Source organism: Macrotis lagotis, chromosome 1, assembly GCF_037893015.1.
Source record: "Macrotis lagotis isolate mMagLag1 chromosome 1, bilby.v1.9.chrom.fasta, whole genome shotgun sequence".
Classification (NCBI taxonomy): Eukaryota; Metazoa; Chordata; class Mammalia; order Peramelemorphia; family Peramelidae; genus Macrotis; species Macrotis lagotis.
In genome coordinates, this window is record NC_133658.1 from 733,137,330 (window position 1) to 733,155,826 (window position 18,497).

General features: G+C 32.7%; 1 protein-coding gene and 1 long non-coding RNA gene across 10 annotated transcripts in view; one reads left to right on the forward strand and one right to left on the reverse strand.

Moving 5' to 3' along the window:
* USP12 (ubiquitin specific peptidase 12) overlaps positions 1-18,497 on the forward strand; it is a 140,009-nt gene that overhangs the window by 113,542 nt on the left and 7,970 nt on the right. For all 9 annotated transcript variants that reach the window (XM_074216168.1, XM_074216163.1, XM_074216164.1 and 6 more), the window contains 4 exons: positions 2,722-2,951; positions 11,830-11,906; positions 12,641-12,724; positions 17,668-17,865. In XM_074216168.1, the coding sequence (XP_074072269.1) occupies positions 2,739-2,951; positions 11,830-11,906; positions 12,641-12,724; positions 17,668-17,865 (572 nt within the window). In that variant the 5' untranslated portion in view covers positions 2,722-2,738. The remainder of the gene's footprint in view (positions 1-2,721; positions 2,952-11,829; positions 11,907-12,640; positions 12,725-17,667; positions 17,866-18,497) is intronic.
* LOC141507964 (uncharacterized) overlaps positions 1-18,497 on the reverse strand; it is a 61,439-nt gene that overhangs the window by 39,481 nt on the left and 3,461 nt on the right. The gene's annotated exons all lie outside the window — the stretch shown is intronic.

Genomic DNA, 18,497 nt, shown 5'->3' on the forward strand with positions numbered 1-18,497 from the left:
TTGGTTTTTTTAAAAAAAATTATTCTATTCTAGAATTCTATAAACGTGCCTTCATTGATTATTTTTAAGCCCCTCAGCTACAGAGAGCATAATAATATTTGTAACTGTTTTGTGATTATGTATTTGCCATTCTGTTTTCTGAGTTTAGGAAAATTGTTTAGTTTAGAAGCTAAGTATTTAAAATTTTTATCTAGTCCATTCTTTTGTCAGAATTTTAAAAACTTGAGGGAGTTATTTTGTCATGCATTTACCTTTATTGTCAGTCAAATATTGCTTTTGTGTATATGTGAATCCCACATATGTGCATGATTATTTTTGTAAAATCAAGTTCAGTTCCTATTAGATCATGTCATATGTCCAGTATATTTTATATTTCAATTAGTATGAACTTTTGAAATAGTTAATGCCTATAATGAATTTTGAGTTCTAAATTTTTAATTCATAAAAAGGAGGATTGTTTTATTTGCAAGGGATTATAGATGATGCTATTCTAAAGCTTTGTCCTCTATAGATGTAAACTGTATTTGAAATAGATTCTGAAATAACATTGTCATATAAAATATGTCCTCTATGCTCAATTCTATGAGCATTTATTAAACATTTTAAACATTTAAAAAAATTTGAGTTATCCATTTTCTCCTTCCCCTTCCCTCCTTGAGAAGGTAAGCAATTTGGTATAGATTATACATGTGTATTAATGCACAATACTTCCATGTTAGCCTGTTAAGAAATAAAATGAATATCAACTGTTGGTTTTTCTCAATAATTCTGTTAAGAGTAGTTTGGTAAATATTAGTGTTTCAACTCTGGCTCTGGTTGGTGTTCTGTTCCAGTGCTTGTTCCTTCCCCTACTTCCATTTCTGCATTTTCACTATTCATTGCAGAAGGAATCAGCACACAGTAGGCACTTGATTGAAACCATGCATATGCAGACTTTCAAGTAGCATAATGTTCAGAACATTCCCCATATGTTAATAGTTGCAAGCATTTTCATTTTTTGAAGCAAACGTTATAATAGAACTAACTACATTTTGGATTCCAAAAAGAGGTATTAGTACTCTGCTTTCACAGCACCATTAATCTAGTATAACTATAATCCATTGTCAGTCATTGTAACTCCACTATGAGTTTGACGTCACTTTGTGGACAGATATGTCCAGCTGGAGGTAGAGAATCTTTGGAAGCTGGAGAATCTTTGGTTCTAGTCTTGGAGCTCCATCTCAATATGATTTCAATTATATTGTTCAAGTCCAATGGCTTGTATCTTTTTTCACTCTTTAATATTGTGTGGTAAAATGATGGTCTGCTTATGTCAAAAGTCATTCTGTAGACTTTTTTTTAAAACACTTTGTCATGGGATAAGTCTCTGTACAAACTATTAAATCCACACATGTGATATATAACCTAGGGCATTGTGCCAGACTTGCATATCTACCATCTTCATAATTGAAGAAGGTGTCACATTTAACTTCCTGAGAAATAGCAGGATCAAGCTAGCTTTATGCAAAAATGTATTAACTTCAGACGGTCACAGATAGATCTGTACTTTATGTAGTTCTTGGAAAAATATAATAAGAAGAATGACAAAATCTGTACAACAGAACCCAGCAGATATATATATATATATATATATATATATATATATATATATATATATATATGCATGCAGTTATTATGCATAGTATTGTTGGATGCTTGACAAAAAGAGTAATAATTGTGGTGACTTCCAAGGAATACTCATTCCAATTTTCAGGGACAGGTTATAATCATGAAAAAAAAATTTAATAGTTCTATGAGTGGTTAGAGACTTTTGAGATAGTGATGAGTTTTAAAGAATGGGTAGGATTTGAATAGGTGGCATTCTAGATAAGCACAAAGTAGAAATATGAGAAAGAAATTATGAATTTTGGTTAATGGGACTGTAGTTTTCACCATATTGCCAAAGGAGTCCATTACTTAAGCAAGTTATGAATCTCTAATCCAGTTCAATGCCTTGTTTTTATAGATGTGGAAAAGATGGCCCAAAGCGTGATTTGCTCTAAATCTCACAACTAGTTAATACCATTCAATCTAGTTTTAGGGACAAGTTACTCAAGTTTTCTGACTTATATTTTAGTGCTCCTTTTACTTCATCAAACTTGCTTTAATAAGCAAAGCAGTGTTTTGATCATACATAGCTTTTATTTATTCATTGATCTCTCTCTCTCTTGTGACTTTTAATCATTTCATTTCTCTTTACCTCAGTTTCCTTTCTAGAAGAATGTGTATAATGATTGTTGTTCCTAAAAATTTGTGTGGTTCATTGTCTATGATAAAGTGATTGCATTATTTACTCATTTGTAAATATTCCTGAGACAATTGTGAATTATAAAGTAAAGTATGTTGTCTGAATAATAGGCTAATTTCTATAATGAAAACATGGCTTTTGGGGGGGGGGGGTAATGAAAACTTCTGTCATTGCCAGAAAAAATTTAGGAATGTTTTTAAGCATCTTTTTTTTTTACTATCAGTTATTTAAGAATATATTCAATATTACTTTGTATTTTCGGATATCCATACTTCCTTCCCTTAACTCAAGAATTATTTTCAAATCAACTATTCCTGATGTGTTACCAGCTTAACTATTCTGATTCTCTAAAAATTTTTTATTTTATATTACTATTTATATGAAGCTATGCTCCCTTTGTTAATAACTTAATATTAATTTGTCTTCATGTTTAGAACTTTTTGACAACTACATGCAGCAAGATGCACATGAGTTTTTGAATTACCTACTAAACACAATTGCTGATATTTTACAAGAAGAGAGAAAGCAGGAAAAGCAAAATGGTCGTCTACCTAATGGCAATATTGATAATGAAAATAACAACAGCACACCAGACCCAACTTGGGTTCATGAGATCTTTCAGGGAACATTAACTAATGAAACCAGATGTCTTACTTGTGAAACTGTAAGTTTTATGTTAATTTTTTTTTGCTTAGAAAATTATAATTATTCGTATTTTGTTGATAGAAAATGAGAGATAAATTTGAAAATTGTAATTTATCTTCATGAAAGAAATACTAGTATGAAATAAGATATTTCATATTCTTTTTTATTGCAATGTATTTTATAACTTCAAATGCTATTGAACTCACTAACAAATCAGTTAGTGATTTTAATAGTTCGAGTGTTTCTGTATTGCTCTAATGATATTCGTTGCAAAAGAATACATTATTAAAATGGAAGAAAGTACAGTAATCTCTGTTGTGGCATCCTAATTTTTTAAAAATCCCTTGTACCTTTTAAAGCATAAAAGTCTTAAGCTAATGGTTTCTAGGGTTTTATAACAGTTCATGGCAACACAAAATTTTTTTTAAAATTACAGCAATTTTATAAATATTAAAAGTGTAAAAAGCAGAAATAACATTTATTGATAGAATTCTTTAAAATTTCATAATTAATAATATTAAAGTTTTATGTGGGCTTATTTTTCCCATTATAAACTTTCTTAATGTGATGTCATGCTACTTTTAATTATTTTTCATCACCAACTGATTTCTATTTGATCTGAGAGAATTTGTATTTGATTTTTTAGCTTTTTTTTGCTTTGCTTTTATATTTCTGCGACTTAATTCTTTCATCTTTACTTGACTTTCATCTTTACTTCACCCCATTCGATTTTCTTTTCATTTCAGTTATTTATCAGTAAGGTAGTATTATTTAACTTTTTTAAGTTTGTTTGGTTTTTTTTGCAAGGCAATGGGGTTAAGTGGCTTGCCCAAGGTCCCACAACTAGTTAATTATTAAGTGTCTGAGGCCAGATTTGAACTCAGGTACTCCTGACTCCAGGACCGGTGCTCCATCCACTGTGCCACCTAACTGTCCCTATTATTTAACTTTTAAAAATAGTTATACTTATGTTTAATTGTTGAGTGTTTGAATAGTTTTCTGTAGGTTCTGTGATGATTAAATTTTTTTAATTGAAGTTTTGGGGAAAATCCAGACTGTTATATTGTATTTTCCAAAAAGAATGAGGTCAAATGTTGTTTAGTTTCACATGGATATACTTCATATTCAAGTGTTGTAAGAAATGTAATAACACACTTCATCTTTGTCATGAGATTATACTGACATTGCTAGTGGTAAATCATGCTAATAATTGAGATAATACGGATACTCAAATTTGACTTCATGCATTTGTCAAATTAAAGTAATTGCTAGGTTTATGTTCTGTTAGTCTCACTTATGCTGTTGACTTTGATTTGAACTTGTTTTCTTGGAAAAAGTGATTGTATTTATATTGGAGACTTAGTAGGGAAATATCCAATAATTTTGACTCTTAATTTTGTACTTTTCAAAGATTCTCAAGCTTGCCAGGTGTCTTAACTCAGATCTAAGGAGGTTTAGAGCTCACACAAGACAAGTAAAGCAAGTTAGGTTAATTGAAGAGAACTACTCAAAAAATGAAGAACTGTCAGGGAGAATGATGGAATTAATTACAGCAGATCTACTAGGTGGAATTATCTTCATGTTACAGGCTCCTTGAAGGGGCAGCGGAGAAATGGAATACTCTTTCCCAAACTAATAAAGAAATTCTGTTGGATTTTATAGTATTCTTATTTCCCCAGGCTTGGAAAAAAGGAGCCAGGACTAGGTACTAGTACTGATTCATGCTAGTGTGGACTAGCAAGACGCCTTGAGAATACAAGATAATTGATATTCAGAATCCCTGCCTGTAGCAATTCTTGCCTTAATTGTTGGTCTTGGAGTGACTCAGGGTTTTTTGAGATTTCCTGGGACTTCCTTTAACTGGCTTCTATGTTCTGTACTCTTGGTGGTGTTAGACTCTGCCCAGGGGTACATGAGACCAGCAAAATTCCCTAAGTGTACAACCATAACAAAATGTATTTTGGAAATGTTTAATACAATAAATAAAAATACAATTCAACACAGATAACACTTGTTTGTTGTTTAAATTGGTTGTTCTGAAGTAGTTTTTCCCTAAATTTGTATTTGTTGCTGAAATAAAAACCAAGACAATAACAATAGTAACAGTTATTTCATATTTCATATTTAATAAGGATAAAAAATTCATTTCTGTTTCATAGAAGAAAACCTCCCTGTGGAAAGTAGGGTCCATTGAATTAACACATTAACAATAGCTATTGCATGTGGCCTATTTCTTGTAACTGAAACTGCTGAGACATTCAAGTTGTAAAGAAATAAAATATTTGAATTAAATAAAAACCTAGTTCTTGTAAATTAAGGGGTTTTTGGGGTTTTTTTTTTTTTAGGTTTTTGCAAGGCAAACGGGGTTAAGTGGCTTGCCCAAGGCCACACAGCTGTAAATTAAGTTTTGAGAGAGTAGGCAACTACTTGACAAAGTCTTTAGAGGGCTGACCGGAAATATAGAAACTGTTCAAATTCACAACCATCCTGATTGGGCTAAACCTGTGGGTGTTTGAGCCATAGCCAATTATATGCAAATTTTTAGATAGGTGAATACTTGGAGGGGGCAGCTAAAAATATGAATTAAACGGATCTGAAACTACATTGAAATTTGGAACTAAGCAGATGTGAGGATACTCAGTCTACCAAGAAGTTTATTTGCATAAGCTAGGAATAAAACCCAAGTCTAATGCTTCTAATTATGATTTTTTTTTCTTCCATTATTCCCAGCTACCTTTCTTCTAATTAAAGGGTAGTCACAGAGACTTATTGTTTGTGCAGTTGTTTTGTCATGTCTGCCTCTTAATGAACCCATTTGGGGCATTCTAGCCACTATCACAGAGACAGGAATTGAATTATATATGGCCACTGAAGTTCCTGATAACTTCAAAATTCTGTGATCCTTTGAGAGAAGTTATATGAAAAATGAGACCTCATTTATCATGTTCTTTAATATTTGTCTTAGTTATTGAAATATAGAATTCCAAAAAGTAATCTTCAACTTAGTTAAAACCATAGGTTTAGACAGCCTGGTTGTTTTGGTGCATCAGACATCATCCTGGTACCATTTAGTGAGAAAATATTTTATTTGATGACAGTATCTATGAAGAAATTGCTTAAATATAGAGAATATATATCACATCAGTAACATTCATAAGATGATGTATTTCAAAGCTTTTTTAATTTATATGTTCATAATAGCATTTTATTTACTTTGATTGTTGACTGGGATTTTCTAATTAGCTGAATTTTCTGCTTAAGAACAAAATTTTCACACCCTTAGTTGGTAAAAATTATAAATTATAAAAATTTTCAGGGCGGCTAGGTTGCGCAGTGCTTAGAACACTGGCCCTGGAGTCAGGGGTACCTGATTTCAAATCTGGCCTCAGACACTTAATAATTACCTAGCTATGTGGCCTTGGGCCAGCCACTTAACCCCATTGCCTTGCAAAAACCTTTAAAAAAATTATAAAAATTTTCTGAAATGTTCCAAAGAGGCTGTGTCACCCTATGAAAGTTTTGGAATATATTCTCCCTTCTGTAGTTGAAAATAATAATGCTTTTTATATATACTTGCTTTTTTAACTTTTGTATACTCTTTTTAAGCTTTTTTAAATGCTACATTCTGTTTATTCATTTAAAATATTAGTCATATATTAAAAAAGAATATTTCCAAAAGGACATAGTTCTTATAATTTTGAATCTTGGATGGCTGTAATTAACACATGTAAAAATCTTTCAGATTGACTTTATTTTTAGGTTAAGATCTTTCTGCCTTACTGATTAAGAGATGTATTTGTTAACATGTTACACACACACACACACACACACACACACACACACACACAGAGCGTGTGTGTGTGTGTATGTGTATAGGTATTTATATATATCTGTATATATACATATATACTATATATATATAATATAAAAACATTGAAAAAATTCTTTAAAAATCCAATATTTTTAATAAGCTCTTTCTTTCTGCTTTTTTATTCTATAAGAAATATGGAAATAAGAAATATTTTGCACCTTATATTTTTCCAAGATTCAAAGTTAGGTAATTATAGCAGATATCACACCAGTGATAAAAGCTTTTTATAGGTCCCCTGTATAATTGGGGAATGAAATTTTCTATTTAGCTGAATGTAATAATTTACAGAAATGGATTTGGGCTTATAGTATGGAAATAGAAAATGATAGGATATTGTAGTTAAATGAAATTCTAATTAATCAGATTACTTTTTTTTAAAACCTTGTGGAGAGTGGCAACCTTGTGGAGAGTGGCGGCTAGGTGGCGCAGTGGATAAAGCACCGGCCCTGGAGTCAGGAGTACCTGGGTTCAAATCTGGTATCAGACACTTAATAATTACCTAGCTGTGTGGCCTTGGGCAAGCCACTTAACCCCATTTGCCTTGCAAAAACCTAAAACAAACAAACAAAAAAACCTTGTGGAAAATCTTTATAAAATACTCAGCACATAGATCAACACCTTTCAAGATAGGCACTTGTCAAACTATAGATTCCTTCTCAACCTGTATAAACTTGCATGAATCTTTGGGGGTAGGGGTTGCAAGGCAATGGGGTTAAGTGGCTTGCCCAAGGTCACACAGCTAGGTAATTATTAAGTGTCTGAGCCAATTTGAACTCAAGTCGTCCTGACTCCAGGGCCTGTGCTCTACCCACTGTGCCACCTAGTTATTCCTGCATGAATCTTCTATAAGGGAGTCACCCAGACTACCAGAAGCCTTCCTGCTAATCATATAATCTGGGTTCAAATCTCAATTCTGTTAACTTCCATGTGACCCTGGAAAATTAATTCAATATCTCTGACTTCCATTCCTGCAAAAAACCTAAAAAAAAGAGGACTGGAAAAATGAGTTGGGAATGGAATGCAAAGATTTTTAATGCTGGTCTAGGAAATTTTATTCTTTGTGGTAGAATAAACGGTGATTCCTCCAAAGGTTTTAAAGAGGAGAGAGGCAAAATCAGATGGGCCTGTGCCTTAGGAAGATTTTGATAACTTAATCAATTGGAGATAAGAGAGATTTTGAGTCAGGTTACAACAGTCTAGGGATTAGGGTTATGAGCATTGAGAGATACAAGAAATGAGACTGAAACAGAATAGAGGAGAGTTGGGAACTGTATGTGATTAGGAGGATAGTGAATCAAGGAAAAAGAAATTGAACTTAGACGAAATAGAAGGAATTAATAGTCTAGTTAGCAAGTATATGTCAGGCAACTATGGTAAACCAAGCATTAGGGATACAAAGAAAGGGTAAAAAAGCAGTCAGGAGGATAGGAGTTCGAATCCAGTCTCTGACACCTACTTGCTGTGTGACCTTGGGTAAATTACTTAACCTTGATGGCCTTCCACCAGTCATCCTGAATCAGAAATGGTCACTGGATCCAGATGACCCTGGAGGAGAAAGTGAGGCTGATGATTTAGCATAGCACCTCCACTCCCCCACCCCACACTCAAATCCAGTTCATGTGCTTGTCATGAAATCACTTCTCTGATGTCATGATTTTCTTTGAAAATGAAAGAAAAAAAAAACCTCACATGAAGGGGTCCTACACTAAAGAAATTTCTGATTCAGCCCTATCTCTACTTACTGTAATAAAAATCTCAATATCATCAAAGATTTCTGTTTTCTCAACAATGACATATTTGATCTTATCAATCAATAAGCATTTATAATAAACAATAAGAAATAAACACTATTCAGTGCTTTCACTAAAGCATAAGTAGTCCTTAATTCTTCTTTGATTATCTTTCTGTCATGATTTATCCACAGTTGTCCAAATATCTAACTTCCCAGCAGATCACCTAATTTCTGGCTTTACTGAGAAAACTAAGGCTATTCATTTTTAGGGTTCTTATTTCTGTACCATAGTAAATAGACTATTAAGACTTGAAATTAGGAGACTTGGAGAATTTTTTTTTGATTGCCAAGTGAACTGTCTACCTAATAGGAATTTCTGTTCTTAAATCAAAGAGCAAACTCTAATCTTTTTTGTTTTAAATAGAAGATAGTTAGCCAAGTAGAATTTTAAAATTAGTAAATAAATTGTAAGTGAAAAACTGCTCAAAAAATTTCAATGAATCTGTTGCCTACTAAAATAACTTCTTAGCCTGTTTCTCACAACCTCCCTGATTTGGTTCCAAATTTTCTATACTTATTCTTCTTTTCTTCTTCTGAACTTTTTGTTTGTTTTTGCAAGGCTATGGGGTTAAATGACTTGCCCAAAGTCACACAGGGAAGTTAAGTACTAAGTGTCTTGAGTTCGCATTTGAACTTCCACTTCTCCTGATTCCAGAACTAAGTGCTCTATTCACTGTACCACCTAGCTTCCCCTCTTCTGTACTCTGTAATCCAGTCAACCCAGACTACTTGTTGTTCCTATATCTTTGTTCATTCTTTTTGTCTCCATTCTTTGGTCTCCTCCTCCACAAGAAAATCTTTATTTTCTTGAAATTTTACCTATCTTTCAAGACCAAGGTCAAATACATCATTCATTATGTCTTCTCTGAAGTATCTAGATGCTTAGTAGGCCTAAAGAATCTGGCCAATCTAATTTAATCATTATCTGACCAATAATGTCTTAGGCAAACCTAGCCAGGAAAGGAACGTCTAGTTTCTGGCATATGTCTTTATGAAGGTGAACTTACCAACAGTAGAGTCCATGTCACTTAGATATAATTATTAAGAAATTTGGTCGTGTGCTCACCTCCATTATAATAAGTCAAAATCTTCCTCTGCAACTTTTACCCAATGTTACTTAATCCATCTTCTGGAACAGAAATAGTTCTAGAGCAGAATAAATCTTACCCTTTTATGTATTAACAGTTTTTCAAATACTTCAAAATAGCTATGATACTTTCCCTGATTCTTAGCTTCTCCAGCCTCATCCTGCCTTGTTCCTTCATTTGAACTACTTTTGGCATTGTTTCTCATCCACCCTAGTCACTCTTCTAGTTACATTCCAACTTGTCAGTGCCTTTCCTAAAATGTAGTCCCTGAAATTCAGTCATTTATAGAATCTGAATGTGAAGGAATCTCAGGTATCAGTCTAGTTTGTAAAAGAAACCTCTTAGCACCAGTTATGAGTAGTCCTCCAGCTAATGATTGAAAGTATGAAGGGACTTGCTGCTTCTTCCTTCTGAGAATTATTCCTTTTCCATTTCATTTTCAGATGAGGACTGAGGCAGATAGGGTAAAGTGACTTCCCAGGGTCATACAGCTAGAAAGTGTCTGTGGCTGGATTTTGAACTGAAGAAGATGGGTCTTCCTGACAAGGCTCAGCTCTCTGTCCACTATACTACTTAGCTGCCCTGGGAATTAACTCTGTTTGGTTTAATTGAAAGAATAAAAGCTTTTATTATTTGGTCTTTGTTTTGCTCAAATACCAAACTTATGCTCGTCAAGAAGACTATCTTATTGAGAACTCACATAGGGCAAGTATTCACAATGGGGTCTAAAGCAATACCAAGATACCCTGAAGGTTTCTCTTTAAGAACTCTGGAACTGGTTGTGCAGCATGGGAGACGTGGCACAGGACCACCCATCATGGTGTGCCCTCATCAGTGAGAGTGCTGTGCTCTATGAACAAGGCAGAATTGAAGTAGCTCAAAGAAAACATAAGTTTAAAGTAATCACCCCAGTTATCCCCATGGACATATGTGCCTGATCTGTGGTAGAGCATTCCAAGCTCACATTGGTCTGATAGCCAAAGTCAGAAACACTTTAACTTGTGTTAATATAGTGATGTCATTTTGGTCTTCTTTGATAACAAAGGACAAGAACCACCCAACCAACCAATAAAACAATGGAGCTATAAATAAGACTCAAAAACTACCTGCAAAGAGCTTATATTTTAATAGGAAGATTCAACTGAGATGTAAATATGGTGTCTAAGGAGAGACTCTTTGGTCCAGGAAGTTACAAAAGTGCTTAGTGGAGAGATAGGTGAATAAATTAGGCACACATTCCAAAGACAGTGGAAGAAATAATATTATTTTTATATACATTGTTGTTTACAAATTGTTTTTTCCATTGACATCTTGAGGGCAGGCACAAGAGTTTGCTTTTTTGTGTGTCTCTTGCACTTAACATTTATAGTAAACACTATAAATGCTTATTCCCTGACTGAGATGGAAAGATTAAAATCTCCAAGGCTTTGTTTCTAGTCTCTATAGAAAACATCAGATTTGGGATTAGGGCCTGATTTTGAATCCTGACTTGTGGTGCTTACAATTTTAGATGACCAAATCACATAATGTCTGCTTTATTATCTCTAAAGTATGAGAAAAATGGGCTTAGATGCTCTCTATGGTAACTTGCAGCTCAAAATCCAATGATGCTATACTCTTTTCCTTTTCATCCAGTATTGGACTCTAATTGTGTTTATACTGCATATAAATAAATAAATAGACATTGATTCAGTTGGAATCGGATTTTCCCTAAGTTATTTTCTGTGTAGAGTTTTAAAGGTTTATCACTTATTTATTTTTCTCAAGCAAAAGTTCCTTCAAATGTCACCTACAGAGGAGGATATGGGATGCAGTTTAGATTTCGTGCTTCAGAATTGTGATTTTTAAAATTGTATATTGAAGAAATAACTAATTTGAATTTACAAATTATTTGCATTAATTAAAAATTCACATCAACTATTTTTTATTAAGAGTAACACTTGGAGTCTTAGTGCCTACAAATACAGAATGGCAGGTGTTCTATATTTTTATTGAATAATCCAAGTCTTGTGGTTTATAAATAAAACCTTTTAGAACAATTTGTGTATATTTATTAATGCAATGTGTTGGACTTAATTGTCATCATTTAGAAGCAAGGACATAATAGTTACTTGAGAAAATTAATTTTCATCTCTTGTTTCTACAGATAAGTAGTAAAGATGAAGATTTTTTAGACCTTTCTGTTGATGTAGAGCAAAATACATCAATTACTCACTGTCTAAGGTAGAGTTACATAACTTTTAATTGATTTTAAGATTCATTGTAACATTTTGACTTGGGATATTTTAAAATGTGTGCACAATTTTCTTATAAAAACAAAAGAGATAAAATATTTTAAATCAACTTTCTTTCTCCCCAACTTAGCCATGTTGTCTTTTCTCATTTTTGCCATTTTGTTTAGTGTGAAGTAAAATTTGAGTTGATTTACATTTGTCTAGTAAAGACAATGATTCTAAATAAATAGTCTTTCATACGGTTTTTAATTTTCATTTTGTCTTTTGAGTGCTGCTTATCTCTTTCCTTTGACCACTGTCCAGTGAGGAATAACTCTTATTTGTGTTAGTTCTTCATATATCTTAGATATCAGATACCTGACTGCAAAATTTTTATCTTTTGTGTTTAACCTCTGGCTCTATTTTTATTAATTTATAGATTAGATTTTATAGATCAGCTGAGTTTGTCTTGGCTATTGATCTATTTTGTTCTCTCTCTCTAGTGTTTGTGTGTGTGTGTGTGTGTGTGTGTGTCCTTTTGTATGTTGTATGTTTGTGTGTTTACTCTTAATTTATTATCACAAATTGTGTAAAATCAATATTGGCCTAAAATGAGTATCTGCCAAACGTTTTTGCAGTTTTTTATGTAGTTTTTACTAGTTGGGAGGTTCTTCCCCAAGTAGTTTATGTTTGTGATGATTTTTCTATTCACTGATAGAATTTTTTATCTGGATTTTTACATAGGGGTTTTAGCAACACGGAAACTCTATGCAGTGAATACAAATATTACTGCGAAGAATGTCGCAGCAAACAGGAAGCACACAAAAGGTAAAATTAATATTTTCTGAATGTGGGTAATTATGAGATGTATACAAAGGGTTTTCATCTCTTATTACTGAAATCATTCCTTTTTAACTTTTTCTGGCACCAGTTGAAGCTCAAGGGAAAAAATTGTGTTCTTCTAATGAGGCTTTGCAAAATAACTGTCTCCAATTTTTGGTTCAGAAAAATCTAGTCCCTAAATGACACCTCAAAGTCATGTAAAAATAATTATATTTATCATTATCACTAGTTAAATTCTCATTGAGTACTGTACATCTTCTGCAAAAACTATAAACCTTTGATCGTTTTCTAAATTTAATAATGCTTTAAACAATTTCAGAATCAGAGGTAATTTTCAGTTTAGAAATTATCCCACTTGAGAGAGACATTTGTACTTTTTAGGAATAAAACATTGATTTCCTGTTTAAAATTTTATGCCACCTTTGAACATTACTAAGATGATTTTTAAAACTTTAAATGTCAACATATAAATGGGATTTTTTTTTCCCCCTGCAATCAACCATAATATAACCTTTTCAGGAACATTCTTCATTCAAGAGAAAAAAAAATGCACCTTTATTGAGCTTTTGCAAGAAGGAATCGTCTTAGGTTAGATCATATGTCCCAGATTTTGTTCTAATCAAATAAGCGTTTTAATAAATAAGGTTTTCTTTTTAAAAAATTAATGTTGTATTTATTATTAGGAAGAGATTTTAATGGTAACCCTTTTCAATTAATGAATTATTCAGTTTAATGAAGAAAAGCTTTATTATTATTTTCTAGGTATGATTGGAACTTTGCTACTATCTGTAAGATTATTACTTTGTGTATATTTGAAGATGCAAGGTCTTTGAATTTAGTCCCAGCTGCAGACTACATCTGCATTCAGACAGCTAAACTTTGCTATGTATGCAGCATCAGTAGGCTGGCCACTTGCTGATAAATTCTTTGGCTATGGCAACCTATGAAACAAAAGAAACCTAGAAAAGACTTTCTTCCTATGTGGCCTTTCTGCAGTGACAGTAACAGAAGGGGAAAAAAGGTAGAGTGTGCTAAAATCATTGTTTTTTTAGGACTTTTCTAAATATTAACTGATATCCTAAAAATGAGGTTCTTTTTCAGTGACTGACAAAAGGTCGTACTACTTGAGAAAAACAAATAACAATCTTTACATTCTCCCCTTACATGATAGGAAAAAATTAGGTTGTAGTTAAGTGAATGGGTAGATTGAATATTAATGTGCTTTTTAAAAAGTGAAATTTCATTGAAGTATGAAATGACTTGCTAGAAATGATTGGATTGAATTGTTAGATTAAATTGTTTGTAAATTATGTATAGATCTGATGTACATATTTGGTATTATGAATAGGGCATTAAATTAAAAGTCTGCCTTTGTTTCAATTTCTGCCTTTGACATCAGCTGTGTAACCCTAGACAAACCATTTAACCTCTGATGAGGTAGAGTACCAAGGCTGATAGAATCATTCAGGATGAACAGGTTTTCCTTATAATGAGCTTCTTGAGGCATAGTGGAAATGTTAAGAGATGTTTCAGAATAGTGTAGCAAGGTGAGAGAAAGAAGCAGCCTCCTTCATGAGCTCTACCAGTTCTTACACTCTTCTCTAGAAAGTTATCTGGACACTGTAGATTGATCTGTTGTATCCTGCAACTTCTCTTTCTGGTATCTGGAGAAAATCTGAAAATGGGCTTGTTTGATGGTTATTCTATGCAATAAGTTGGGGTTCTGTGCTTTTCTTGATTATCTAGGCAGGGAAGGGTGGGGTTGAAGAGGACAAAAAATAAACAGCTACACCTGTGTTTTAATTATATGAGATAAAAGAGTCAGCACACTAACAAGCTGGAAGCTGGGATGCCGTTTCAGTTTTACCTCCTTTTTCTGTCTCCCTACCTTAAAAGGTAGCACGTGACTATCTGGTATTATAGTGGTCATGATAAATATTACAAAAAGACACCCATGCAGATAATGGCATGTATTGGAGGCAGTTCCACTGTGAATTATTTAAATAAAATGCTAACAGAAATATGATAAATAGATAAGAGTAGACATTGACATCTTTTCCTGAGGAGCTTTAAACAATGTAAAGAAGTTACCAGAGGGAAGATACCAGAAGAATCCTGAAAATCCTTAGCAAGGAAATTTGATTTCCTTAATAACTAGAAAGAGCTGACATGCTAACTTAGGATAAACTTATTAAATGCTATCTCTTCTTGACTTGTTTAGGATGATTCCCTTGCCTGAATTGAACTCTCGTCTGTTTCTTAGAATCCCTAGTTTCCTTTAACTCTGTCTGCATGAAATATTTCTTTAATTTCCTCTACTACAAACTCCAGCCCATTGCCTCACAATGACCAGGAATTTGGTGTATGTGTGTGTATGCACATATACACTCAGGTGTACAGGTTATATCATGTAATATAATGTAACTTTGTCAAGGGAAAGTTTGTTAAATTTTTGTTTCCATTCCTAGTTCCTAGTATAGTGTCTGACATATAATTGCCTATTGATTACTGTTATCTCTGAATAGAAATTATCTCCCTCTCTTGATAATGTTACTGACTAAAATACTTTATAAAAATTGCTTGTTTGATTTAGGAATTTAAAACAGACAGAGTAGAATTCTTAGCTGATTACTTTAGGTTTTCAAAGACTCTGTAAAGTGCAAACTCTGGCAGTCTTACCAGACTAGAAAAACTTTGAATATGAAGCCATTCATTTTTGTTATAGTGATGTCATTTTGGTCATCTTTGTTAAAGAAGGACAAGAACCAACCAAGAACTCTAGGTAATTTTGCAGATAATTGTCTTTAGATCATGGTCCACTGGGTCTTTTTTGTTTGGTTCTGTGAAATAGACTTTCAACCCATTAAATAATTTGTACTATGTTGCATTTCAGACGTGTTGACCAAATCATAGATCACTAGTCTTGGAAGGAAATGCTGAAGCAATTTAATGACATCACTTCATTTTATTTTTGAAGAAGCTAAAGACCAAAGGAAACTAAAAGACTTATTTGAAGTCACATAGGAAGTAATCCTCAGTGGTGTTATTTGAACCTAGGTCCTTTGATTCCATAGATTGTTCTTTTCAGTTTACCATGCTGATATTGTCAAATTGGAGAATGTATCAAATGTGACTTGCTTTGACAGTTAATTTAAAATAGCCTTTAAAAACGCAGTATTCTTTAAAATTGAGTTTCATTTTTATTCTCAGTGTCCCTCTATTATAAAAGTTTGTAACCACTTCTCAGATTTTCCTGTGTTTCAAACATGCCACTAAAATTTGTTATTTTTTCTGATTCATTTGTGTTGTGGCAGTTATACTGACTAAAGGTGGAGAACAAGTGCCAGTAAACATTATTTGACCCTTTAAGCAGAATCTAGAAGCATCTTCTGTTAATTATCATGCCTCTATTATATTCTCACACAGATCATGACACCTTTGAGTCAAAGTGGATTTGTTGTTGTTGTTGTTATTGTACAATGCCTTACATGTAGTCTAAACTGAGTAAATGTTTTGGGATTTGTCTGTTAAAACTTTATACCCCCAAACCGATTACTTTGTTATTTTAGTTTCAAACTTATTCAAGCATGTTAATTAAATTGGACCAAGTATTTAGTGGTTTATTTTCCTTTTTTAAAAGTAATTTTAGTTTTAAATACTAGTGAAAACTATTACATTTTCATATATCTTGTCAGATTAGATATAGAAATAGGAGTTAAATATTCAAGAAAGTAAGCTAAGTACTAAGCATTTTAGAAATAGTAAACTATAATCTAACTTTGCAGTCTAATTTTTTTATGATCTTAATCTGATTTTTAAAACTTATTGCATGAATCAGTATTTTAATAGTTTTGTTTTAATAATTGCTCCTCAACCTGGAATTATGGAAAATGGTAGATCTCATCATTGACTAAAAAACTTTTTATGGATATGATGAAGATTGCTTTCAAAATGTGGAATACCATATGCATGATCCAATGTAAATTTGAAATATTTTCAGTTTATTTTGTATACCTTCTAATTTTTTTTTAGTAGTCTTTTTTCCCTCCATCTCACTCACCCCTCTAGTACAAAGAGATATCAAACTCTCTGGGAACCAAATTAAAATGTAACTGGAAAATGATTAACTTACAAATACAACATCCTTAAAGGTAACTTGAGGGTTTTTTAAAGTCCATATGCAGCCTTCTAGGATTCCTATTTGACACCAATATTCTAGGTGAATATTAATGCTTATATCTTATGTTAACCATTCTTGGTGGATTCTTCATGACTCCATTTGGGGTTTTATGGGCAAAGCTACTGGAATGGTTTTCCATTTCCTTCTCCCACTCACTCATTTTAGATTTCAGTAGTAAACAGGTTAAGTGACTTGCCCAGAGTCACACAGCTAGTGATCAGATTTAAATTTCGGAAGATGAGTCTTCCTGTCTCCAGGCCTAACATTCTAGCCACTGCACCACCTAGCCATCCCAACTGTATTCTACTCTACTACGGATTAAAAACTTGGTACTCTATTAAATATTCAAATTTCTTAGGTCCAGTATAAAGGGTTTTTCAAGGCATCACATGAATATATTTTTGTCTATTAAAAGTAGAGAATAGGTGAAATGAGTATCAGAAGTCTTTTCCTATAAAAAAAGATAAATGTATGTTGCCTTTGTAATATGTTTATTCTTTATAGTTAAGATAGAATTTTTTCCCTAACAATTGATTTTTTTTAACGTAAAATTTAGCTCAAATATTGATCAACTAGTGCAGAAATGCAAAAAAAAAAACCAAACCAAAAACCCAACCTAATTGTAATATTGAATGTCTTAACATAAAGTGCATGTTGATTGAATTCTGTTCATAGAAATGACTGCTTTTGTTTCTTTTAGTGCTATTTTGGACATACTTTTTGACTTTAAAAAAAAATTCATTAACAGGATGAAAGTAAAAAAACTGCCCATGATTTTGGCGCTGCACTTGAAGAGATTTAAATATATGGATCAGCTTCACCGATACACAAAACTTTCTTATCGGGTAGTTTTTCCTTTAGAACTTCGACTATTTAACACTTCTGGAGATGCCACCAATCCTGACAGAATGTATGACCTTGTTGCTGTTGTGGTTCACTGTGGAAGGTAACCGTAACTTATCTTTTAAGTTTTAAGGTTTTAATATTTCATTCTATAATTAAAAAATATTCTATAAATTAAAAACATTCTTTACATTTGAAATGATACATCCTTAAAGAAATAGAGAGCAAGCTTTGGATGTCAGAAGACATGAATTCTAGTTTCTCCTTTGATAATTGCTGACTCTGTCCACCTGGGCAGGTCACTTAACCTCTCTTCTCATCTCAGTCCTTCCCAAAAAATCTTCCTGAGACTAAATTGTATTTTATAGCCTACAATGTGCAAGTTATTGTGCCTATGTATATAATATTTATTGAAAAGTCCATTCAAATAGAAAAGTATATTTATTGTATAATTATAAAAGCCAAATTCTTAAAATTTCAAATAAGGCAGTTTACACTGCCCAATTAGAATTTCCTCTGCAGCTTTTGTTCTAGTCATTCTTCTTCCTTGCCTGTAGAAAATATTCCAGTGGCATGTTGCATCAGATAAAAATTCTACATTTTTCCATCCTTTGTTGCTTGTTCCTCTGTTTTATTTAGAGCATGTAGACTGGAGTAAATTAGGGAACCAGAGTGAAAGGCCCTATTCTTGGTGTCACCTGAATCTGTACTTCTTAAAGCAGAGAGCAAGTGACA